At 44.4% G+C, this 17,475-nt stretch overlaps 1 protein-coding gene across 1 annotated transcript in view; it reads left to right on the plus strand.

Annotated features, from left to right (window-relative positions):
* Nucleotides 1–17,475, plus strand: part of RAB10 (RAB10, member RAS oncogene family) — an 80,410-nt gene that overhangs the window by 37,682 nt on the left and 25,253 nt on the right. The window contains exon 2 of the mRNA XM_059727639.1: nt 6,478–6,538. Coding sequence (XP_059583622.1) covers nt 6,478–6,538 — 61 coding nt within the window. The remainder of the gene's footprint in view (nt 1–6,477; nt 6,539–17,475) is intronic.

The following is a 17,475-nucleotide window of genomic DNA, read 5'->3' on the forward strand; positions in this document are numbered from 1 at the left end:
GGGGAGACGAATGCTGTTCTCTCTAGAATCTATCCCTGCTTCTGCCATATAGTGCTTGTGTCATGCCGGGCAAGTTGCTTAATCAAAAATGTTTTTAGATGGCTTCTTGAATGTGAGACATGCTGTCATTTGTCAGTAGTCAACCAGGTGCCTGACCTTGAGATGATGGTACCTTAGTAAAGGAAGTAAATGGGGGCTGTATTTGGATCATATAAAGGCTCTGTGTTACTTAAAAGTTTTAGAGCCCTGATTTCAGAAGTCCCAGGTTGGGTATCCAAAACGAATGGACAACTTCTGCCTTGCTTCATAGCTGTTAAGGGTAATGTTATCTCCACTTCTGATTTCCTCTCTACATTTGTGTTCATGATGTGTTTGCTTAAGTACCATGATATACTCTTTAGACAACTTGACGAGGAAGTGAATTCTGTGTTCAGTGCAGGGCTCTGGTGGAAGTGGGTGGAAAGGATAAATCCTAAATTCGCTGCCTGTTTCCCAAGCACCACCCTTCCTGTGCTTCGTACATGGCGCATAGGCATATGGGGAAGAATTTCTTTCTGCTGCAACATGGTTCAGTCTTCCACAGGGAACCTTTAGCTCCCTGGCTTTTCTTAGACTTCTCTAAATGTCTGGGATGAGTTACTGGACACACCGTAAAATATCGAGACCAAGAATATCATGAAACTACAAATGTTGGTCCACGTGGTATAAACAGTGTCTGCAAGTGAAGCATTCTGCAAAATGCGGTACTCCATTTTAAATTCTAACGCAGGTGCTGAAGCCTGGTAGCATTTAAAAGCATAATGTGATGAGACAAGTCAACAAGTTGGGAAATAATTCAGCACTGCCCATCTGGCACAGAAGCCGTACAAAAATAGGTAATCGTCCATACAGGGGTGGGATTTTTGTATTTCATGGTGTAACTCAGCGGGCTGGAAAGCTAACCTGTACACTCCTTTACAAAATGAGGAGAAATCTCTTTGTGCAGCATTCTTACCAGACTGAATAGCTTGGTGTGGTCTCATGTTACCATGTAACCAAAGTATGAGGCGTTTCAGGTTTTTTCACTTTGAAATGGCTGCTGCTCAAGATGAATCTATTTTGTAATTTCTCTGCTTAGCAAAATTGAGCAACCAAGGGAGGTAGATCTTAAAACAATATTCTTTTGGGGCATGTTTTGAAGCTCAACCCTTAAAATGACAACTGGACTTACATTTTATTTCCTAGTGCAGACTCTGTGGATAACATAGACCTTCAGCACCTCTGCAAATGTGGGATGGTATTTAGCCACGCAGTTGATGTTTGGTAGACTGTCTGCAACTTGTATGGCATGTCTGCCAGTCATCTGAGATATGTGGACAATCTACCTTGTGCCAAATGCCCTTCTCACTGCAGCAGGGAACTGGAGCACTGCATTCAAAGCTACTTTGTCATGAATAAGGCAAGTACAAGCAGTTCTGGCAGTTTGAAGGAATACCCTCAGCTTTGTTTCTCCTGTTGAAATCTCAAGTGGGCCTGCTATTTTGGACCACGCAGAACATTGTGAGTGAGAAGTTCCTTTATCAGAGTGCAGCATGAGATGTCAGCTCGAGCTGCTGTATGAATACAGTTCTCCCGAGTGGAGAGGCAGGCTAGCAAAACATCATCTTTCATCAGACGTTGCCTTCAGTTGACTTTAAAAGCCAGCAAAAAGGATATGATCAGCTCTTCAGAGAAATCATGGTGGTTTCAGTAATTTTCAGTCCACTTTGCTCTGTGTTGAAGTGCAAGGCTTCCCTTGTTTTTGTTTAATATCTTCCCAAAGTGGTGCTTGAAAGATCATATCTTTTCTAGCACACTGTCCCTTAAGAGTTATATCAAACGAGATCTCAGCTACCATGTTTACCTGAGTCAAAGATGAGGTCCTCTCCCCTTCCCCCCCCATTCAGGATGGGGAAGGAAGCCCTTCCTCTTGGATTTGAGTACGAGATGGGGGGGAGGTGGCTGTTGGGCTCTGATTCTGGTCCCAAGCCCAAGTCAGGGCCAGTCAGAGCTGCTGTAGCAGTTGCTTGTCTGCCTGCCCTCTGCAACTTATGCCCCTCACTTTTACTGTCAGGTACGATAACACCTGGAGTGCATGAAAACTGGCCCCTGCCCAGCCAGTCACCAGTGGCACAGCACCAGCTCTGGGGTGCTGCTGCACGGCCGGGCAGGGGGCATGCTGCCATGTGCTCTGTGCCCTGAGAGGGTCTGACAGGATGGGGGCAGAGGCTACGGGGGGGGCAGGCTTCAAGGGGAATAAGGGGCGGAGGGGCAGAGGTGCTGCTTGCCCCCCTCCCTTTAGCTACCTGTCCGCCTACTACTGCTTTCTCTGTTGTAGCAGTGAGTGGGTGGGGGGGTAATTTTAAGGTAACCCTCTAATTAGATTCTGTGCCTGGAAAATTATAGGACATCTATACACTTTCCAAATATATAGTTTGTTTATGCGGGCATCATTTTAAATTCGAAGGCATCTTAAAGGTACTGTTTTTTACTTAAATCCATCCGACCAACTGTCTCTTGCTTTAACTGATGCATGTTGCTTACCTGCTGAACCGAATTTCTCAGAAAGGTAACTTGATTGCATGCATTTCTTGAGTAAGGAAAATATATGAACTGTGAAGACAACACATGAGTCGGACACAGTTAATGCTGATTTGACAAAATAATGGTTTTTGAACTTTAATTACTTAAAGTAGTTGTCGCAGTCCCTGGATAATGATCCGTAGTTTGGAAACTTAGAATTCTCCCTCCTGGGGGTGTGGGATGTACCTAACAGATTTCCTGGAGCTTATCTACAATTATTCACCTTTCTACCAAACCTGAGCTCTCACAACTGCATTTCTTAGGGCTTTGTGCAGTGACCTGTACTGGAGGGGAGCCTTTCACCTGAACTAGTAAATATCAGCGGTTCTTCTGGAGTATGACTGCCTGGGCTGCAGAGAAGGACCTGGGAGTTATGGTGGATCATAAGCCAACAGCATGTTCTTGTTGCCAAAAAAAGACCAACAACATCCTAGGCTGCTTTTATAGGAGTGTCTTTTTCTTTTCTTTTTCTTTTTTTTAAGCCTACAAACTTCATTTTATTTCCCCTCTTCTCCCATCTCCCCCGTGCACCCCTGCCAATATTTGCTGAATAACATTTACTGGTTTTTCTTTTGTAGTTGAACACAAACGTCTTCATGGGGCAAGACTTGACAGCTGACACTTAAGTTTGTTTCTGAAGGAAATGCTGAGAATTATCAGAGGCAACTTTAATCGCTCAGGCTGTTGCCTTGTGGTTTCCCTGCCAGTCTTCTATGTTCAGAGTCCAGTTTCCTGCTACTGCAGACATTATTTAGTTCACGTACTTCTAGAAAACTGTTCCAGAACTACACTCTGATGCTTAGAAACCTTCTAATTTGAAGTCTAAAATTCCATAGCCAGTTCATACTCATTTGTTCTTGTGCCAGCATTTAGCCTTTCTTCACTGGTGGTCATTCCACTGTGTTTGTAGAAAGCAGCTGTACCTCTTCACAGCCTTCATTTTGTTGGGTCAGCACCCCCGCCTTCTCCCCCTCCCAACCCCACTGTATGATAAGCTTTCTGTTTCCTTAGGTGTTGCAGTTATCTTTTTCTGCTTATGTCCCAGTTTGCACTTATTTTCTTGTGTGTGAAGGTGTATTCCGATAAGTTTGTACCAGGTCCTTGTTCAGTAACCTTAATGTTTCTATCTCTACTGGAAGTACCACGCCTGGTACGTCCAAGGATTGTGTTTACCTGTTCTGCAGCTGTATCACTGACTCACAATTAATCACACAATGACTAGTGTGCCCCCTTCTTTCTCTTCAGCTGTTTCAACTGATCAGCTGGCAGCTCACACTGGAAATTCTTGTTACTTCACAAATGCTAAACCGTGCGTTTTGTACTGCTGATTTCCAGCCTGTTTTACTCCAGGCTCCAACCTCCTTCAGTTTATCCCAGTCCTCCTTTGTATTGATAGGGCCTCCCAGTCTTATTGGCAGCAAACTTCCTTAGCACTACTTGTGCCAAAGTCATTTAATGAAAGTAAATGGTACCACGACTGAACTCCACTAACCTCTCACAATCCTGAAAAATACCCCTTTGAGTACTACCTATTATTATGGACCTACCAAATTTAGGGCAGCTGCTTTCCGATTTTGTGGTTCAAGTGTGGCATTGGACGCCATTTTTGTGGTGAAGCGTGGCCAGCTGCCTTCCCCACACACACCTCTGATTGCCCAAGGGGCCCTGGAAGTCCTGCCATTGGCTTGCTGACAATATTGTGCCTTTTTGCACTTTCTGTGAACGTCGCAAATTCAGTAGGTCCTGCCGTATCTCCTCTTCAGCCAGTTCTTACAGTTCCATGCTTCCATGTTTTCCAGCTTAACTAGTAAGCACCCAGCAGCTCCATATCAAGTTTTGCTGCAGCTTCATCTCTGGATCAGAAAACTTAATCAGTTCCTACTGAAATTATACCTAGCTCCCATCTTAATGTTGAAGCTGGTATCTGCCTTGCTTTCCTAGCATAGAGCCTTGGATAGAAGACCTCTATCAAAGCAGGCAGAGCTGTGACATGAGGTCAGCAGGCTCTCAATTACTGACTTCTGTAGGACACACACCTTGCTGGGGTTATTTGACCCCGGCAGTCTTTTCTGCCCAGAGCAGGGGGGGCCTGGGCCTGATGATCTCACAAGGTCCCTTCCAGTCCAAAACTTCTGTGAACCCGTGGGGGGAGAGAGAACTGGAATTCATACCAGAGGAGTTGATTTAGATCAGGGTGGATAAAAATGAATGTTTTTATTTAAATCAGACTTCTGTATTTAATTGTATGTTATGATTTTTTTTAAGATGCTCTTTTAAAAAAAAATAAACCTGTATAAAGATAGTTTTAATTTAAAATATGTTTAAAGCTCAAATATATCATCATGGAATAGGGATTATAACTTCTAATGATATATTATTTAACTTTTTTAGAAAAGTTTTATAAATAGGTCACAACAGGCCATGGACTATATCGGGGCCCAATCTTTTGAGGTTCTCAGAGGCTCCTCTATAGATTAGTAAAGATGAAAGAAAACCACTGTACCCAATAAAACCTGGTGCTCAGTCTAGGCGATCCCATGAAGCATCTCTGTGATGCTTAGTTTCCATTCTCAAACTGTGGATTTGTGTCTCCAGAGATAACATCCTTGTTAACAGCAGTATATGGAGATGAGAGATAACAGACTTGATTTCCTACCTACCAGCCCTCTTGTCTCTCTGCAAGTTTGTGTGCACGCAGTCAAGCTCTTGCCTCTCTCAAAGTGCAAAGTTTCAAGAAGTTAAAATGAAGAGGGTATCAAACAACAAGAATGAACTTTTTGTAGCAAATGATTAAATTGAGGCTTCCTGACCGATGATTGATTTAAATCATGATTTAAAATTATTTGTTTTAAATCAAATCCACTCTGATTTAGATTTGGATTGACAGGCTGGAAAGGATCTACATTTGGTGTCAGTGTCCTGTATACTGTCATGTACCTCTTGTCTTTTTTTAAATGGGAAGGGTGGTGTTGGTGTGAACAATGAACTCTTAATCACAGCCTTATGGACCATAGTTTGGGAGTCCCTGACTAAAGTGAAATGGTGTGAAATGACTCGATTGCCATACCTCTGTATTTGTGGTAACATAGCTATTGCATCAGTCACTTGTCTCAGCAGTTTCAGAAGTCAAATGATCCATATTTCTAATGCTTTTCAGTGTCCAGAGACTATCACATATCTTTGGTTAAAGAAATGGGTGTAAAGTAGTAGTCTAATCAAGAACAAGCAGAATTTAAAGATCTTAAGTGGATTACCTTAAAAGTGATCAGCAAATGAGAAGGTCTTGTCCTCTTTGTGTTGCTTCGAGAGCATGCCTTCTGGAAGACCAATTGGGAAAACTAGTGAAATGGTGTCATCACAAGGGCTAAGGTTGCTGAGCAGTTGACTAACCCATGGAAAGGTTTTAGAAAATTTTTTAAACATCTGCATGATGTCAGGTTGTTTTTAGCTGAAAGCTTTCCATTCGTTAGTTTTTGCCCTTTCAGTTAAGATAAGTTTGATACCTTGAACTCCTCAGTTCTTATGCAAGAAGCTGATTATTTCACATTTTTAAAGTTGAGCACAAGAGCATATAAGCCAGTTCTCAGTTTTTTTTTCATGCAGGCCACCTCTTGGAAAACTGCAGGGGGGTAGCATTGTGTAGTCAAAAGTTTGACAGACAGAGGGCTTGTCTAAAGTAAGGAAGTTTTTATTTATTCAGCTCTGTGTTAAGCTGTCTTGCTACGGTCTTTAATGTAGACAGGACTCCACTGTCCATTTCCTTTATTACCCTGTCAGTTGAACTTCTTCTCTATGTACAACAACTCTGGCAGCTCTGACAAATGTGGCACACCACTCTTAAAGCATGGCTGACATTTCTTTCTTTCTTCCCCCTAGGAATAGACTTCAAGATCAAAACAGTTGAATTACAAGGAAAGAAGATCAAGCTACAAATATGGTAAGTGACATCCCATGGTAGTTTAGCTGAGCTAAACTACATATTGGTCTCCGTTTGAGTAACACTGAAAATGTCTTGTTTGAAATATCTCAGAAAGATGGGAGGGATAGGGAATGATGTTGAATGAATCTTATAGGCAAAATACCTAAATTGAGATCACTGCCAGTCTAATTCCACGAATGCAATGTGTATTTCCACTGGTAATGAAGATTACCAGTTACCTCTGTTTTTTTTTTTTTTGGGGGGGGGGGGGGGTTGTTGTTCTTAAGTTTTAATTGGTGACAGTCAGTATAGCACTATTAAGTCATGCTGTTCTGATTTTGAAGAAAATAGGGCCTTAACTTGGCTGAAAGTTGCAGGGTTTGGCTCTGGAAAAATAGTGTAGCATTTCAGTGGCCTGTTTTAAGATGCGAATGCTTAGTGCATGCTTTTGTGGGAATATATTTAAAGTTAGGATTTCTAAATAACCAGAAGTCACCAAGATGCCTTGTCAGTCAGAGGTGTAAGTACAGAGGACAGGAGGGGTGATTGGCTGGGATATCATAGATGACAGCTTCACCTTGGCCATGACCTTCATGGCAGGATGCGCCCGGAACCCAGGTACAGAGACAAGGGTTGTCCCAAAACTTTTCCCCACATTGAGGAAAACCACTCTACACCACTGTGATCAGCTATGAATTTATGGAAGATAAGTCTCTCTTTTCTGGTCAACTTGTATTGAACAAGTAAGGCTGACTGGGCACAATAGAAGTCTTGAAAATTCTTGGTAATGCAGAAGACAAATGTTGCAGGTCTTACCAGCGTTACTGAGATGCATGCTCGATTTCTATCATAAGGACTGCTGGCTTGGACTGGTATCTAGCCCAGTTGCAGCTGCAAAAAGTCCTAGGACCTTCTCATCAACCTCTTCCTCCTGGGCCTGGCCCAAACTAAGCATCGACCAGATGAGGAAGGAGGTGCTGTCTAGAGGGAACCCAGGCAGCTGTGGGGCTGTTTTCCTTCCTTTCTCTTGGCTGTGCACCTCTACAAGCAGAGTTTCACAGGCTCCTTAGATAGGTTCATGGGGCAGTGGATGCTTGCCCGGAGTTTTCTGCTCACTGTCCTCCCTTGGCCACCTTAGTTATGAACCTATAACCAGCACTCCTGTTCCTGTTTTTCTTGTGATTTATCCAGTGGAATTAGTTGTTGTACATGTTAGTAGCCTCCATCTAGCTATGGGAGGGTGGGCTGGTGGCTTCGTAGTACCTGGAGGGCCTAGGGTCCTTGCCAGTGTATAACAAATAGGTGACAGTGGCAGAGAATGGATACTAAGAGGACAGGGTGGTTGGGGCATGTCCAGAGTTTCCCCTGCCTCTCCCATTGCAGCTTCACTGCACTTGCAACTATAACTTCTAAGCATTATATAATTAGTACAGCTTACTGTGAAGGGATGCATTCGTTTTCTCCTTAATTGGCTGTTGAGCTTGTACTTCAGCCTCCAGCATGAGCACTTCTCTACCTTGGAGAACTCATAACACCAGCAGTCTCTCCCAATGCCTGAAGAAGAGTGTTTGTGCCCGAAAGCTTGCAAAGAACGTTTTTTTTTCCAGCTGTTTGGTTGGTATAATAAAAGATATCACATCTACGTAAAGAACCTTGCCTGCCTATGTTCCTAGAGCAACATGGCTACAGCCATCAACCCTGCAGCCTCCAACACGAGCCTTTTTGAAGCCTTGTTGGGAATGACTTACTGGCTGCTGGTAGGTCCAGTTTTAGTAGTGCTTACGCAATGGGTGGAGGTTCCTGATAACCACACAGCACCCTTCCCTGGGTCATCTTGTTGACATTCCCTTCTTATAGCCAGGTCCAACTAGGAGTGGGAGCATTTGCAGCTCCTGCATTCAGATTACCACTCTGCTTGCTTCCCACCCTTGTAGTAAAGCCTTCACTTAAGGAGAACTTGATTCTCCAGCTGAAGGTAAACTCCATGCCTTATCTCTACATCCCTATTCTTGTTACTGTTCCTGTCTTTATCTTGCGGCCTCTGTGACAAAGCCCTTGTTCAACATGGATGTTAATCACTGTCTTCTGCTGTGGAAACCTGACCAGCTGTGTACTGGAGTTTGCAGGTATAAACTCTTATATGGGAATTTATCTTAGATGAGTGAAAAGAATTAATGACTGCTCTCAAGATTGCCGGACATGTCACAGCAATGTGTGAAGTTGGTACTTGCAGCATCTTTGTTGCCACTCTGCCTGGAGGCTAGCCTGAAAGAAGTCTTCTCAAGTTCTCCCATATCTAGACATTCATCCTGATGCAGTAAAATGGCCTGAATAGTTGACCTTGTTCATTAATGTATACAGCATCTGGGCATTGCTTCCTACCTGTGAATGTATAGTGCTTCTTTGTGTCCCTATCTTGTAAGAACACCTTTTTTTAATACATCTGACAGATAATGGGGGCAATGGCATTAAATAGTGTATTCTTTTCCTCCTCTAAAGGAGAGAGTTTGAACCTGTTGGGTGGGGAAATTGCCTCTAATTCAGTGAACTAGAGATTAGCATCTTCATACTATAAACAAAGCTAAACTGCTGGTTTTGGTAGTAGCATTATCACATGGCTTTAGGAGCTGTTAAACAGGCAGTTGCAGAAAGCATCTCTTATAGAAGAAGAAGAAGAAGAAATCCAGCAAGTATCATCTGGGTCCTGCTATAATGAGCACTTTTAATATAGGAGAAGTAAAGACGACCTTCAGTTTTGCAGATGGTGTGAACTGAAATACGAACTTGACTTACTGAAATTTGAAGAACAGTCAAGAAAAATCAAATTATGAAGATGCTAGCTGGTATGTTCTGGATTTCCCCTGAAGTGTACTCAGTAGGAAAGGAAACCCCTGTAGAATGGTGATGAGGGAGAACCTAGAAACAGTGAAGTGTAAACTAGACGTGGGTTTGTAATATTTCAGTGCAGTTAAGACTGACGTCTGTATGCAGCCCTGACAGGTAACAGTGGTAGTCCCACAGGAAAGCTCTGAACTAATTCACATCTGGATGATACCCTGCAGGGAGTATAGTATAGTGCAGAGCACCAAAATCTCAGCCCATGGAAAAGTATTGAGGAAAAGAAAGGAACATAATGGAAAGCAGCCTCCCCGGATGGGTTGTGATAGTTCGGCTGCCACCAAGACCTGTCTAAAATGTGAGCTGCATATCCAGTTCTAACGTATATACCAAACCCTATATGTTGACTGTTCCCACCAGAGGCACCGCTACCAATGATCACAATGAGGTGGGTATAATGAAGTAGTGGGAAGACTTCAAGGGAAAATTTAGACCAAGCATAAGGAAGAAATCTTTAAGGTAAACTAAACGTGAGAGGGTATAGCTATATGGAAAAGAAAAAGCTGTATAAGACTCAAAGCAGTGTTACTTAGTAGATTAGAGCAGTGGACAGCGACACACAGCCCACGGGTCGGATGCAGCTTACAGAGCCACAGGGCTTTTCTTGCACTGGGGCTGAGCAGTGAGGAGCCGCACAGGCATTGGGGCTGGAAGCTGTACCCATGCCACTGCTGCTGCTTTACATCCCCTGAACCCCCCCTGCCTCTTCTTCCCTCCCCACCCCAAGGCCTACTGTGGGGTAGGCACAGCTTGCAGCCAAAGGGGAGCTGCACTGAGGCAAGGGACCTGGATCCCAGTACAGCTCCGTTCTGTGTGGAAGCTATTCCTGAACCACAACTAAGGATTAGGGGCTGGGAGAAGCAGTGGTGATGTGCGTGCTGTGCTATGGTTGAAGGGCTGGAAACTGCTTCCGCACTGTTATTGCTGCTCCCCACCCACCTGGGCCCCAGTGCAGCTCCCTGTACCAGGAAAGAATAAAAAGGCTAGGACTGCTCAGTTTGGAAAGGAGATGGCTGAGGGGCTGGATATGATAGAGGCGTATAAAATCATGAAGGGTGTGGACCAAGTGACCAGGGAACTGTTGTTCATCAAGTCCCAGAATACTAGAACTAGGGGCCACCTGCCTGAAATGAGTAGGTGACAAAAACTAACAAAAGAGAAAGTAGTTCTTTCATTCTTGCACTCAGTCCTGCCTGTGGCAGGGGGTCAGGCTAGATGATCTGCTCAGGTCCCACCTGACCCTAGCTACTATGACACTATAAATTGTAGTTAACTTGTGGGATTCACTGCCACAGGAGGTGGTAGAGGCACAGCGCATCCTGGTTAAAAAAGGAACTGGATAAATTCATGGAGTGTTGCTCTATTAATGGCAATTGAACAGAATGGTTGGAGAGATTTCCACTGGCATCTTTAATCCAATAAATGGTGGGTGCCAGGAAGGGTACTGAATAGGGATAGATCACTTTAGGGATATCTGGTTCATTGCTTTCCCTTTATAGCATCCATTTCTGCCCTGTCAGAGATGGGTTACTATGCTAGATGGACCATTGGTCTGACCAAGTACGACTCTTCTTACGTTCTTATGGCAGAAGCACTTCCTGGTGTTACTTTTGTTAAAGTTTAGATAGCTCAACTTGTCATTTCTCTTGAGTTCATCCCATCAGGCCTGGCCAGCAGCCACTCTTTTTAGGAGGTTATTACAAATTGTTGCATTTCTCTAGGTATACTGTGTGTCGAAGCTGTCCTGCAATAGACTTTGCGTATAATTTTGTACTTGGCACACTTAACTTGATTGCATAACACCGTACTGAACTTCAGTGGCTTGGTCAGTAGGTGTGAAATTCAAATAGGAATTAGGTTACCACAATGAGTGGCACCTCAAGTTCATGACTAGGGTTGAGGCCCAACTCTCCTGTACGAACACACACAGTTGCAGTCTACCTTGAAACATGACTCAGTGGGAAAAGTAATTAATTAAAGCATAAGCTCTTGAAGGTCCACACCCTTCATGATTTTATTTTATCATAATTAATTAAAGCATAGGAACAGATTGAGTTCCTGTGGTACACCATGATGAGAGAGCCATGCTTTGTTTGGAACTTCATAGAGTTCTCAGTTTTGTAAAAGGAGTTTCTTTTCAGTTTGATCTCTTCCACCAATTCTGATTTTTCTGGTGGCTAGTTCTGCAGTATACTTGGTTTAGAGAATTACTTTTGTGTAACACATTTATTTGCCACATCCTGCATTTTAAACTTATCTGGTACTTTCTGATGTTACCTATTTCCAGAATTACACTTTGCCTTCACTGAAGTAGTTGCAAAGCCTGTTTTCACTGGAGCCTGACTAAGCTTTCTAAATGTAAAGCTTACCATGCCAGTGCAACCCTGTGCTCATACCAGGGGTTGCATTAGTATAACTTGAGTGGTAAAAACATCACACCCCTAAACAAAACAATTGCATCAGTACAAAAACGGTGTAAACCAAGCTGTAGCTGGACTTGCTTTGTGGAAAGAAAGCCCGCTGTCTAATGTAGGCTTGAGATGCTCGCAACAGAGGGAAGGCCAGTCTTTTTAATCATTCCACAGTTGATTAAATTGGAAAGGTGGGCTAGCAGGCAGTACTTACGTGTTGCCTTTTTTTTTTATATATGTAGCATCATCGGGCATTTTTACATGCGCTCCAGGGGCAGGGAGGGGGAGGTGCTTTAATTAGAGCGGCTCTTGGAGTATCTTGGGTATTAGCATCCCCATGCTTCAATATGGCAGCAGGGACACTAACTAAAGCTGGTTCAGTGAGCTTTTGTTAAAGTACCTCTGCCACCATTTTGAAGCGTGGGGATGCTGATGCGCGAGATATGGAGGCTGGTTGGAAAGTAGTAATTACCACACTCCAGAAGACTCAGTCGTTTGTTCCGATGCGCTGTAATTACAGCACATTGGAGCAGCCTCCTGGCGCATCTACAGGCACCCACCTTATGTACCAGTGCTGTAGTCAAGATTTAGGTGAGGAGTTACCCCTGGAAGGAGGTACGACAGCGTAGTGAAATAATGAAGCATTGCATAGCATTAACAAGACCATTGCACCCAGGGAGGAGAAAGTTAGTGTGCTCCAGGATTTTCTTCTAAGAGGGATGGAGGCATACATCTAATTGTGGATGCTGGTGACAAAAACACCTGGTCAGTGCACAGTTAAGATCTAGGGGGAAGGTTCTGGAGAAGACATGGGAAACCATAATAGGATTCAAGTTGCAAGAGGAAAAATAGGAGTCTGTAATGAATCTTCAATGTCTGTATAACAATGTAAATAGTATGAGGAGCAAGCGTAAAGTCATAGCGTAGGGCATTGTTTGGTATTATTTATTTGATCTGTTTTTTTAATTTATCTCGTTTTTGTTGTAAGCTGCCCAAAGCCTTTTCAGGGTAGGAAAGCCTATACATTAAAGAAGGAAAGAAAAGTAACATGACACATTAAGTGGAGTATTTTCTGTGGTAGGATTATTAGCGCTGAGGGTGTATAGCTTGTTCCAGAAGAACAGATAGGGAGAAATGAGTGACGTGTGTGTGGGCGCAGGGGTCAAAAAGGAAGTGACCGGCAGATTTGAGTGTCTGGTGTTTCATTATATCAGGAAGAGGAGCTGGATGAGAAGACCAGTCTTGATATTCTTCTAGCAGATAACTAAAATGCATGAGCTGTCGCTAATGAGGAGGTAACTTCCCTGGTATTTGTTAGAAGAAAAGCATGGCAAAAAAGAGTTTTTGTATTTTATAAATAGCTTCGCAGCACAGTAGTTGTCCAGCAGTGTGAGGACACAGTTCAAGAACAATTTACTTTGGATCTCATTCTGAGCAATAGGAATGAATTAGTTGCATATGTGAAGGTGGTCAGACAGTAGAGATGCACTGATGGGGATTTTGGGGGCTGATAGCAGATTTGTAAGGAGGCATATTGGCCGATACCAATCTGATTTCCGATATGCAACCTGGTAGCTTGAAGAGCTGCATGCAGTTGATAAGTCTGTTGTGGTGGAAGGGGAGGGAGAAGCGAAAGGGTGTGGGGAGGGGCAGATCAAGGCCCCTGAGGTGAGGGAGGAGTGGGGCTGAGGCAAGTGCTGATCGGGCTGGGCACAGGAAGTGGGGGCAGCTCCTGCTACTACACGCGCCCTGGGAGGGCAGAGGGGACATCTACCCCCGGATCTGCATGGAGCAGGGCAGGGCGGGCTGGGGCTGGTGCCAGGGCTGCGCTTGGGGCCAGTGGCGGTGGTGCTGGGGGGGTGCTGCAGCCACCCCAGATCTTGCCGTAGCCCTCCTTCTAGTGCTACCGCCTGCCCTGAGCACATCCCCAGCCCAACACCCCCAATCCTGCATAGCTCTGGGGGCATACCCCGTGTCCTCCAAGGGTACATGCAGTGGTGGGAATCACCCCCCCTTCTCACACCCCCTGGATGAGCTGTGGCTCTGTCCTGTGCCCTGCCCCAGTCCCCTTCCCTCTCTCACCGCTGGGGCCTTGGTCTACCCCCCCCCCCCCCAAATGCCCCTTCTGCCACAACAGATTTACCAGCTGCAGGCAGCTTTTCAAGATGCTGGGCTATGCTCCTCACTGTCTGTGTGCTGTGCTCTGGCTGCGTGCATGCACGTGCATTTATTGGCCGAATTATCAGCCACATCAGGCTGATTTCTGATGCAGTCCATTTTCTTTATATCGGACCCATGTATCGGTGCCCCTCTATCAGACAGTTGTACAAAATCATTGTGATCATGGAAGAAAGACATGCAAACAGCAAAGCAAGGACACTCTACTTCAGAAAGGCAAAACTCTATCGGCTTGGAGAAATAATCGAAAGGAAGAGGTTTTGTAAGATCTGGCACTTCTGCAGAGAGAGCTAGAGGGTCAACATCAAGCTGTCTCAAGGAGAGGTAAGAACTGCAAGACTGATAGCTAAGAAACTCCTTGTGTGGCCATGTGAAAACCATATGTGTAAGCATTAAAAGGAAGGGGTGTCATTAAGGAGTATTTAAAGGAATAATGAGGATTTGCTTTCCTGACTGTTCCTACAGTAGTGTAAAACAAGTTACAACTGGTGAGATGTTAAGGCTAGCAAAGAGTTCTACAGCTCATAGGATGAAAAAGTAGGGCTGGTTGGGGACCTAATGAGGTCCTCTAGTCCAGCCCCCTGCTCACGGGAGGATCATCCTTGATTAAACCATTCCTGTCAAGTGTGTATTCAGCCTGCTCTGGAAATTGTCCAGGGATGGAGACTTCTCTAGGCTGCCTATTCTAATGCTTGACCCACCCTTCCTCTAGTCCACATCCTACTTGAAGTGTAGTGTCCAAAACTGGACACAGGAGTCCAGGTGAAGCTTCCCCAGCGCTGAATAGAGTGGAAGAATCGCTTCCCTTGATTTGCAAGAGGCCTTCCTCTTAATACAACCTAGTATGCCATGGCTCTTTTTTTGCAACAAGAGTGCACTGGCGGCTCATATGGTCTGCTGTAACCCCCAGGTCTTCCTATGCAGTACTGCACTGTAGCCAGTCATTCCCTACTCTGTGCATGCAGTTATTCTCTCCCAAGTACAGGACTCTGCACTTGTCCTTGTTGAATGTAGTCTGATTCATTGCAAACCACTTTCCCAGTCTGTTCAGGTGTAATTCTGGATCTTCGCCTTGCCCTCCAGAGTTCCTGCAACTCCACCCAACTCGATGTCATCCACAAATTTATTAAGCGTTCACTCAAACCCATTGTCCAAATCTATTAATGAAGATGCCAGACCCAGGGACAGACCCTGGGGAGCCCCACTTGATACCTCCTCCCAACTAGACATTGAACCACTGTCTTCTACCTATTGAGCATGATCCAGCCAATTATTTTGCCAGCTTGTGGGTAGTCTGTGTATGTCAGAAGTTAGGGAGTGGGGAAGATGGTGGGTTCACTGCTCGACGGAAGTGAGTGATTCACAGAAGATTCAAAGAGAACACAGGTGTTGCATACTTACTTGGTTTCAGTCTTCAGAGGGAAGACTGAAAGCATATACTCTTGCTTTGCTGCGCAGACTAGCACAGTGAATGCAAACAAAGGGAAAAGTTTGCATCCACACCTTTTGACTAAACTTTGAATTTAACTTAGTAGACTACGGGCTGACAGTCACCCCCAGGGCGCTGAAGAAATACTTGAAACCATGTGGCAGATGGGCAAGACCCCAGACATCTGGAGAATGGGCCCAGGTTTTTAAAAGTGTCTGTTTTTGAAAAAAGAGAGGTCCCAAAGGCTACTGACTGCTCAGACGTTTGTCATCAAATTCTGGAAAGTTACTAAAGTAAACTTTACAAGTTGTGGGTCCAGTGCTGTTTCACATTTATGAAACGCTTGATACAGGAATCGAGAATATATTGAATAAACTTCACAACCAGAGAAGAGCAGAAGCTTTCCAGATCAGGATCTGGGGTTGGTTTTTTGTTTTTCTTGTTTTTTGTTTGGTGGATCGCAAACTTGGTATGGAGCAGCATCACGCTGATGGAACGATTGTATTCAGGACATGGGAGGTGATAGCACCATTTTACTGGGTCTATATCTAGAACATGGTATCTGCATTTTAAGGAGTTTAGAAAGGCTACAAAGAGGAGTGATGAAGATAAATGGATTGGAGGCACGCCACGTGAGGAAACTAGGTATGTTTGTTAGTTTGGAAAAAGGAGAAGGGAGCAGGGAGGGGCATAACTGATCTTCAAATATTTGTAAGGGTGTCATAAAGGAAAAGACTTTCACCCTTGCTGAAGAGAATAGGGCATTGAAGCAATGGGTTTGAATTACTGCAGAGCTGATTTAGATCATATCTGAGGGAAAACTTGCTAACTGTTAAGTAGTTAGACAGTAAAACAAGCTGCCTGGGGAAACTGTGGAATTGCCTTTATTGGAGGTATTAAAGAAGAGGCTAGCTTGGGATTTAGGACCAGCACATCTGCTGTCTGTGGAGGGAGTTAACTGGATGGGCCTTGAGGTTCCTTGCAATCTGAAGGGTGCTTGCTTTAAGAGAGACTTTAATTTTAAAGACCTGTGTTAGCTTGCATACAACTGCTCTCTCTTTACGAGGGACAAGTATAATGAAGCCCCAGGGTGGATTGGTAAGTCCAATATTTTCTTGTCTTTCCAAGACCAAGTATGTGTGCATGTTTTTTATTAAAACGCTTAATCTGCAACACCAACGAAGCTTAGACCCTGAAACAAAAGGCTTGGTATCCCCTGCAGACTGCTACTGTTATCCCTTTACCTCTAGAGAACTAGTTACATGTGCTGTCCCTTTTGAATCTTGTTAAACTGACACATGTCCGCTGGGGAAGGTCCCTGGATGGTGTCAGCTTGCAGCTTCAGTTTAAGCTAAACGCTTTTAAATTATCCCAGGAATAGGGTGGTAAATAATGCAGCTATGTCTGATGGCGTCATCTCGTACGGAATCAACACACAAAGCATGGATGAATTCGGAGAGTTGGGTGGCTCAAATGGTTGATGTTCCCCTTACTTGTCTAATGTTTAAAGCACACGAAGTAGCAAACAACACAGAGGATGCAAATTACAGGTTTCTGTTTGGTCTTGTATGAATATATGGATATTCACTGAGGCTACAAAGTGACCAGAATTGGAGCTGATGACAAGAAATGAGCTCTTACGGTGCTAGTAAAACATGCAGTGCAGTTCAGCACGGTTTTGTGGAGGAAGTAGGTCTTTGGAACGGCATGCCTGGGGGATAGCGGACTCGCCTGTGCTTGGAATCCCTAAGGTGACGTTTCATAGTAGTTTGGGGTCAGAAGGGACCTAAATAGATCTTCTAGTCTGACCTCCCGCCATTGTCAGGAGCACACGCTGGGATCACACAACCCCAGACAGTGTTCATCCAACCTCTTTTTTAATTTACCCAAGTTAGGAGCCTAGGACCACTTCCCTAGGAAGTTGGTTCCAGATCCTAGCCACCCTAACAGTGAAATAGTGCTTCCTAATCTCTAACCTGAACCTATTCTCCAGCAGCTTCTGGCCATTGTTCCTTGTCACCACAGGTGCTCCTGGGGGG

This window comes from Alligator mississippiensis, chromosome 1 (assembly GCF_030867095.1).
Source record: "Alligator mississippiensis isolate rAllMis1 chromosome 1, rAllMis1, whole genome shotgun sequence".
Lineage (NCBI taxonomy): Eukaryota > Metazoa > Chordata > Crocodylia > Alligatoridae > Alligator > Alligator mississippiensis.